This window comes from Clupea harengus, chromosome 14, assembly GCF_900700415.2.
Source record: "Clupea harengus chromosome 14, Ch_v2.0.2, whole genome shotgun sequence".
Lineage (NCBI taxonomy): Eukaryota > Metazoa > Chordata > Actinopteri > Clupeiformes > Clupeidae > Clupea > Clupea harengus.
The window spans coordinates 24,728,965-24,738,449 of NC_045165.1; the positions used below are offsets into that span (position 1 = coordinate 24,728,965).

At 41.2% G+C, this 9,485-nt stretch overlaps 1 protein-coding gene across 1 annotated transcript; it reads right to left on the reverse strand.

The window, feature by feature from the left end:
• On the reverse strand, positions 1 to 6,980 carry LOC116223557 (interferon alpha-inducible protein 27-like protein 2). Its single transcript, XM_031580696.2, has 4 exons — positions 6,931 to 6,980; positions 6,781 to 6,810; positions 6,473 to 6,634; positions 1 to 71 (listed from the first exon to the last, which is right to left on the reverse strand). The coding sequence occupies exons 1-4, from the start codon at positions 6,938 to 6,940 to the stop codon at positions 1 to 3; spliced, it is 273 nt and encodes a 90-aa protein (XP_031436556.2). The 5' UTR covers positions 6,941 to 6,980.
• Between the last annotated feature and the right edge of the window lie 2,505 nt (positions 6,981 to 9,485).

Consider the following 9,485-nt stretch of genomic DNA (forward strand, 5'->3'; position numbering starts at 1 on the left):
TCACTGCCGCCCCCCCCCCCCCCCCGTCGTCGCAACTGCTGCTGTGGCTCCTGCAGACAGACCGGCTGCACCTACATGCAAAAGACACACTCTTTGTAACTTCCTTTTGACATAACATCTTTATAGTAAAGAAGGGGGTAGCCTATATCATATGTTTGGTCACATATTTTCACATAACAGGATAGAGGTGCTGGTATAATGGCATTGCTGTGTTTTCTTTGAAAATAAAATGGCGTAAAGTGTATTCTGTCAGAGTTCAGAGAAAAAAATGTTTCAGATAACTGGGCTTTCATGGTGTTTTTAGTTGACCACTGGCCTTTTGCCAATCGGTTTTCGGGCGGTGAAGTACAGACAAACAGCCAACCTTTTTGCCACTTGCTTTAAAACATGTTATCTTTATTCATGAATACATCTTTACTGATTTGAACCAACCCTTAACATTTTTATTAGGGGTGGGAATCTCTTGGCACCTCACGATTCGATTCGAGTCAACGATTCGATTCTAAACCGATTCTCGATTCTAAACCGATTATCGATTATCAATTCTAAACCGATAAAACGATTATCGATGCATCTCAATTTTTTAAACATTTGAGTTTGCTACTCAGAGTCTCAAATCACTTCCTACTTTGTGTTTGATAATTAAAGAAAATCAACAGATCTATTTTTTTATTAGTGTAGGAGCCATTTCTAGCCACCTTTTAGTTACCTTTATTTTAGTGTTACTTATTTTAGCCACTTGGGGGAATATTGCACTGGGTGTGGCACGTCACGGGAAATTGGGTATATCTACAGGTGTGATTACTCAATTAGGGAAAGGTGTGGATGGCGGGGAACACACGGTTCTTACCGTCGCTCTGAAACCCACTTCACCGACAGCATCTTGTTAATAGGCAAACAGCACTGGGTGAAGGGACCAATTTTATGTACGAATTTATACCTTTATAATAAACGGGAACACCACCCAAAGAGAGTTCATGCCTGGACAAAGGATTATTTGCTACGCGTTGGGAACACTTTGCTGTCCACACTGAGGCTAATAGGATAGCCTCCACAATTAGAGAAAAAGTTTTTCCTTGTCACAATTATGACTTTCTATGAACAATGCAATAATCGATGCAGCTTGCATTTCAACACAAAATGAATGTGTAAAAATTAAAAAAAAAAAAAAAATTGTTTTTATTAAAAAAATCGATTATGAACTTTTCTGAATCGAGACAGACTCGTTCTAGAGAGAATCGAGAGAAATCGAAAAATCGATTTTTTTTCCCCACCCAATTTTTATAGACGCTACAGCTGATATTTTCAATAGACTATGCCAAGGATATTATTTAGACATTCCAGGATTTACTAACAGTTTATGTTATTTTCTTAATATCCACGCCCAGATACACTTAAGATGATAGTGGAGGTTGTACCGACCAAAATCCACCGGTGGATCGATATGTTTGCTATCTGGGTATAGCTGCCATCTCACCCCCTATCCCCCAGAGTCCTCCGTACAGGTATGATTCACTGTGTCTTGTTTCTCTTTTCTGTTATGACTGCAGCCCAGCTGTTGCGTTGTACATCTTAGGATAGGATAACCGGTTTACTTTATCTACACATTTACGGAGGAATAAGTGACACAGCTCGCCATCGGAATTACTTTACCGGAAAGAGAACAATCATTTATTATGCACCTGCTTATATACAATACAGCAATACGTAACGTCCAATCAGATCACTGTATGAGAGCATAAGACCCCCACTAAAATCAACACCCCCACTTGCTCTCATAATACACACACAAAAATAAATAAATAATAATAATCAAAAATAAAACAATCTGTCACATTGACGTTTGTTTGGCAGCTTAGGCTACATTCCAAAAAGAAAATGTCTAAACTGCTCGAGCTTAAACTTTGTTGCAGGCTTAGTCATAACATCTGCTACCATCTCTGCTGTTGGGCAATATTCAATGGTTATATTGCCATCATTGAGTGCTGATCGAACAAAATGAAAACGAATATCAACATGTTTACATCTCTGACGATTTACAGGATTTTTGGACAAAGCAATTGCTCCTTGGTTGTCTTCCAAGATTTTGACTGGCACATATTTACACTCACTATCCATTCCATTCAATAGTTGTATAAGGTATAGGCATTCTTGAGTAGTCGCAGCCAAAGCCATATATTCAGCTTCACATGTGGATAACGCAACTGTTGGCTGCTTCTTTGATTTCCATGACACAACAGGACCCTTTTCAGTTAGACCTACACAATACCCTGTAGTACTGCGTCTATCCCTCAGGTCTGCTGCCCAATCAGCATCACTATATGCCACAAGTTTAAGTGCCTCTTTACTTTTCTTATAGCATAACTCCTTGTTGATTGTGCATTTCAAGTATCTCATCACATGTTTGGCCGCCATCATGTGTTGTTGTTTTGGCTGTGATAGGTACTGTGAAAGCTTGCTGACTATCCAACTTAGGTCTGGTCTTGTACATGTCATTACATAAATCAAGCTGCCTATCACCTCTCGATATCTCCTAGAATCGCTAAGTTCCTCATCACCATCCAAGTTTAATTTTTGTTCACATGGGGTCGACCTTGATTTACACTCTGACATGCCAAACTTCTCCAGTATTTTTGATATGTATCGCTTTTGGTTCATTCTTACCTCTCCCTCACTCTGGTTAAAATCTATGCCTAGAAAGTGCTTAAGTTCTCCAAGATCTTTCATTTTGAACCTTGCTGTCAACATTTTCTTCACATCATTGAGTGAATCACTGTCCCTAGCTGCTATCAGTAGATCATCAACCCAGATGATCAGTATGATCCTATCATTCGCTGTTTCTTTGTAGTAGACACAATTGTCTGCTGGATTCTGAGTAAATCCATTTTCACTGAGGTGATCGTGTAACACCCTATTCCAATTCCGTCCAGACTGTTTCAAACCATATAGTGACTTGTTCAGTTTACCGACAAGTTTTTCACCTGTCTCTGACTTGACTTCAAATCCTTCTGGTTGCTCTATGTAAACCTCACAATCTATAGGAGCATTAAGATAAGCCGTCTTGACATCCATTTGATGGAGTTTAAGGTCATATTGGGCTGCCATTTGCATCAGAGTACGTATTGATGTCATATTCGCAGTTGGAGAAAAAGTCTCCTTGTAGTCTATTCCAGCTACTTGACTGTAGCCTTTAGCAACATATCTTGCTTTATACGTCTCAGACTCGTCAGCATTGTTTTTGACGGCAAACACCCACCTACCCCCCACTGCAGTCTTACCCTTTGGCAGTGTGGTCAATGTGTATGTGTTGTTTTCTTTGAGGGAACTAATCTCTTCCTTCATAGCATCAGCCCAAATCAGTGACTTTGGTGAATCCATGGCTTCACCAAAAGTTTGTGGTACACTACTACACACCATCCTGTAGCAATAGTCAAGATTGGCAAATAACTGATCCTCACTATCAACATCAGACACATAATCATTCAAGTATTTAGGAGGGATCCTATCCCTTCTGGGGTAGCGTGTACAACTATCTTCTGTCAGTATGGCACCTCTGTTGTCTGTCTCTTGTCTGAGAGTCATTTCTGGATCTACCAAGTTAGACTCTTGGTCCTCTTTTGGGGTCTGATCAGCTATCTGGTGTCTGGGCATGGGGGATGCAAATCTCTTCCCATGAGCATCATCTGTCATTTCTAGGTCAGTCTGAGTTTCATGTTCAACTACATTCTTCGTAATGAACTTCACAAGCCTGTGCTTCAGTACTTTCCTTGTATGTGGGTAGTAGACTAAGTGTGCTGGGCTATTCTTGTCAAACCCTACAAACACTCCCTTCTCGCATCTGGGATCCAACTTTTTCCTGTCCTGTTTGTATGCGTAACACGCCGTTCCAAACACTCTCATTTTCGAAAGGTCTGGTTTCTTTCCCGTCAGCATGTAGTATGGGGTTTGTTTGACCCGACTATTGTAGCACCTGTTGCGTATTACTGCAGCAGTCATCACGGCATATGTCCACAATTCTTTAGGCAAGTTACTCTCGATAAGCATACATCTACCCATCTCAAATAGAGTTCTCCAGTTTCTCTCAGCAGTTCCGTTTTGGTGAGGAGAGTAAGGTGCTGAGGTCTCATGTCGTATGCTATTCTTACTCAGCAAAGCTTGGAATTTTCCCCCTGTGTACTCTGTGCCATTGTCTGACCTAATACACTTTATCTTCCCATAAGGGGCAGTGTCAGCAATGAATTTCTCGGTTGCTTTGGCAGTATCACTTTTAACCTTTAAGAAATAGACAAACACTACGCTTGTGTAGTCATCAGTAAATGATAAAACATATCGAAAACCATCTTTTGCTTCTGGCTCGATAGGGCCAGCTAAATCAGTATGCACTAGATCAAGTGCTGCCTTTGCTCTTTCATCTGGTTCTCGGTTTCTGCTCTGAGCAAATTTCCCTTGTATGCAGACCTCGCAATTTAAGTTAGATCTATCGACTGGCCCCTTGATTTTCATTCCCTCTACAACATTTTGTAGTTTAGAGACATCATCATAGTTACAGTGACCTAGGATCTCGTGCCAGGTTTGGATATCATAACATGCATTACACTCATCATCATTCTCACCACTATAAGTGTTCAGATAGTACAGTCTGTTGTACTCTTTGATGTCAAACCTGGTCCCGTCTTTGTGGATGAGCTGGTCACGGCCCTGTTTGAAGTTCACTGAAGCTCCGTTGGTCGTCGCGGTTTTCACAGAGAAAATGTCCTGTGGATAGGATGGAATATACAACGCCCTTTTTAGCGTCGCTTTCACCCGTTGGCCCTCGCTGTTAATGAGAAAGATCTCTGCATCACCTCTTTTTGACGCGACACCGCACGTCCTCGTTCCATCAGCCAATTCCAAAACGTGCTTCTCTGGCTGGAAAGTGTTGTCAAAGTTCTTGAATTTTCAATGTCAGTTATTATGTGTGATGTAGCGCCCGTATCGACCATCAGGCCTCTCTGTCTTGATCCGTTGATTTGTCGTTCACTTATCTTGAACGCATATCCATGTTCGTTTTCCTCTTCAGCATCAATCGCTTGCTTTGCATCATCTCCCATTCTCCGTCTGCACGTGGCATTTCTGTGTGTTGGACTTCTGCAAAAACTGCACCACTGCTTCGGTCGCTGGTGCTGCTCGTTCGGACATGCTCTAGCTATATGCCCCTTTTGATTGCAGTTGAAGCAAGTAATGCTCTCTCTTCCCCCAGCTCCCGAGGTTGAGGTAGTCACCTTCATCACACCGTCATCACTTGAGTTAGCATTTTGCTTCTCCGTGCTCTCAAAACTTCTCAGCTTGGTTTTAAACTCCGTAAACTCCATCTTCTCGTCACCCTGGGTTATGTGGATGGCAAATACCTTAAATGACTCCGGCAACCCCTTCAGAATCATTGCTATTAGAAGTCCATCACTAAGGTTTTCTTCGGCATTTCGAAGTGCTGTAATGGCAGTCTCTGCCCTAATTATGTAGTCTGTGACACTCTCATTAGCTGCCTTCTGTAGAGACGTTAGCTCGGTGTATAGGCTTATCACACGTGGTTTTCCTTTACCTGCGTAATGATCCCTCAGAATGGTCAGAGCTTTTCGGCCGTTATCAGTCGCTTCTCTCATGACCAGAGACAGACTTTTGTCGTCCAAAAACTGTATTAACTCGGCATAGGCTTCTTCGTTTTTAACTTCGTCATTAACATCGTCCTCGCCTGGTTCTTGCAATATGGTCTCCTTCAGCCCTTGAAGACGTAGGTAGCCCAAAAACTTCGTTTCCCATATCTCGTAGTTCTTTTCATCTCCGTCAAAGCATAACCTGCTCCATCGGTTTCCAACGTCCCGCCTGGGCCCATAACCTGTTGCGTTGTACATCTTAGGATAGGATAACCGGTTTACTTTATCTACACATTTACGGAGGAATAAGTGACACAGCTCGCCATCGGAATTACTTTACCGGAAAGAGAACAATCATTTATTATGCACCTGCTTATATACAATACAGCAATACGTAACGTCCAATCAGATCACTGTATGAGAGCATAAGACCCCCACTAAAATCAACACCAGCTCTTCAGCTTCATTCAGCTTCAGCCCATTAAATTAGGAAGTCATTAAATACGAAGCAAAAAAAATGATGTCAATCATTTATTTAGAGACGTTAAACATTGAATGGGGTCAAATTGACCCCAAACATTATAGGAGGGTTAAGATGATAGTGGAGGTTGTTGTACTGACCAAAATCCACCGGTGGATCGATATGTTTGCTATCTGGGTGGGCTATAGCCTAATTTCTCTGGAAACGACCGCTCAGGCTTTGCACGCACCTTAAGGAAGGACCATGGCGCACCACCAGTTAGGTGCCGAACAGAAATCAACCAGTGGACCGATATATGCTTGCTATCTGGGTAGTTTGCATTTCCTGACTCGGCTCTCAGAGCATAATACAAGTGGCTTACCTGCTGCCTGCCCCAAAGCCACCAAACTACCGGCTGCCACAGCTCCTCCGTTAGCCACTGCTGCGGCGGACATCATGCCGGAGGCTATGGATCCCGCAGCTATCCCGCCTGCAGTGAAGCCTACTGCAGTCAGCACAAACGGTGCGGCGACCACCGCCCCCGCTATGAGCAATAAGAGGTTAGATAAAGAATATGATTGGAGATCTCTAACAGGGTTTTTTCAGTTTTATACCAGAAATAGTGAGTAGGGGCAAGTTGTCCCTGCCGAGACAGGCATCAATTTGAGAAAAAAAATAAGTTAAACTCACTTGCTCCCGCCGCTGCGGCCACAAAAGTCACTGTACCAAACAACGATGCAAGTACTTACGTCAGTGGGTATACTTTAAATATGTCCAAAAGGTCATAAAAACGCAAATTGATTGAATTTGAAAGCATATTGTTTGGGCTAGGCTACTTACAAAGTCCCATAGTTGTTTGTCCCTTCGTATGTGAGATGAAACTCAAAATGCCTAATTTGGTATTTATAACTGGTAGGCGGTGATTTCCAGAGAAACGAAACTCAAAATGAGCAGACCCTCTTGGTCAAGGGCGTAACCATGCATTCTTTGGGGGGGTCGTGTCCCCCCCAATATTGAGAAAATACCAACCTGTCCCCCCCAATATACAGCAGAAAATATGTAAAATAAAATGTATGAACCCTGTCAATGGATCGGTCTCTTGTCATGTCTTATTTATTTTCAATTTATTTCCGTTTGTTAAGAAAAACATAAGTGTGTGAATCCCCCCTCCTCGTTGTACACTTGTGTGATTTCGTTTGAAACCACCTCGCGTCGTTCTGCGTTGGCATGGTTACCTAACAGTTTTTCGTCAGTCAGTTGAGCGCAAAGAAAGTAAGGTATAGTAATGGAGGATTTGAGGTTACCCAAAAAGCAGAGAAAACTGGACCAGCAGCCAAGCATACGCGTTTTTTTTCAGACAGTAAGTAACTTGATACCGAGCTAAATGTGTAAGCAAATAAAACGAGTTTGTTATTGTTGTCAATATGCCTTTGAAGCTCCGCGAGTTTTTGTCCTAGCGTCATAAAAAGAACATCCCCAGAAACCTTGAATCTTCGAAAAAGATATATACGAAAAAGAATAATAATTAGCACTTTGTAAGGAGAATGTTAAATGCATGGTAAATCGATCTGGTGGAGTGGTCCCGGAGAGGTGACGGATGTCAACGCACCAAGAGATCCAGGGAGCGAAAATGGACTGAGAACTGAGGCAGCTCAACTTTCGCTGCTCAATGCTATTCCCGAAATGTCTTTCACCCCTGCCTCCTGCTGTCCCATTCCCGTACTGACAACAAATAGGAAGAATCGATTACATCGAGCCTATGGGGTAAATTAGTCAAATCTTGTATCTGTATCTAGACAACCTCAGAATGTACCACCAGCTAGTTCCACACGTACAGTTAAACTAGCTCTACTGAATATCAGATCTCTCTTGAACAAGTCTTTTTTAATCAATGATCTTATCTGTTCACATAATCTTGATTTTTTGCTTTTAACTGAGACATGGTTGGACCAAGCCAACAATGCTCCTACCCTTATTGAATCAGCCCTTCCTAATTTTAATTTTATGAGTGCTACCCGGACAAATAAAAAAGGAGGTGGAATAGCCACAATATTCAAAGCATCTTTCCAGTGCAAACAGTCATCCTTTGGAGACTTTGCATCTTTTGAATATTTAAGTGCGATCATTAAGTGTTCTCCACATATTCTGTTACTGATCATTTACAGGCCCCCGAAACACTCGGCTACAGTTTTTCTAGAAGAACTAGGTGAATTGTTGTCAGCCATTTGTTTAGAATTTGACTGTCTCATTATATCAGGGGATTTCAATTTGCATGTAGATAATTCAGATAACAACTATGCCAATGAACTACTCACACTAATTGACACTTTCAACTTAACACAACATGTACAGGGGCCAACACACTCTCATGGCCATACACTTGACCTTGTCATTACAAAGGGTCTTAACATCACTATAGTTGTCAAGGATTTGGCATTATCTGATCATTTCTGCATCTTCTTTGATGTATTTATGTCCCCACAAATTCAGAACAGTTGTGTGATGGTAGGAAAGAGAATCATAAATGATCACACTGGTGTTCTCTTTGAACAGGCACTTTCAAAAACCTTGAGTCAACCATCAGACTCAGTAGACGATTTAATGGATCATTTTAACTCAAAAATGGTTAACATTATGGATAATATTGCTCCATTTAAACTCAAAAGAGTCACTGAAAAGCGGAAAGCACCATGGAAACAAAATCCAACGATCAAACTCCTAAAGAGAGAGTGTAGGAAGACTGAAAGAAAATGGCGTAAATCCAAACTTCTCATCCATTATCAAATACACAAAGAGATGCTACGCAAATATAACTTTGAAACATGCAAAGCAAGACAGTCTTTCTTCTCTAACATCATCAGCAAGAATATGAACAATGCCAGAGTTCTTTTTTCAACAGTTGAAAAGTTAACTAATCCCCCTTCACAATTAGGACCAGAGCTTGTCTCCACAAATAAGTGCAATGAGTTTGCATCTTTTTTTCAAATGTAAAATTGATAAAATCAGACTGAACATATTATCTCAAACGCAAATCACTCAAAACCTCGAACCACCAGTGACAAAAAGAGGAGCACATAACTTGATGTCTGAATTTAGCTTGATTGACTTTGAAATTATTGAAAAAACAGTACAAAACCTCAACTCTTCCACATGTGAATTGGATATTCTACCTACCAGCTTTTTTAAATCTGTCATTCACCTCATAACGACAAATCTGCTTGAAATCATAAATACATCATTACAGACTGGCACATTTCCTAACTCCCTGAAAACAGCTGTTGTAAAACCCCTACTGAAAAAGAATAACCTGGATGCCTCCACATTAAACAACTACAGGCCCATATCCAATTTACCATTCATAGGCAAAATTATTGAAAAAATTGTCTTTAATTGTC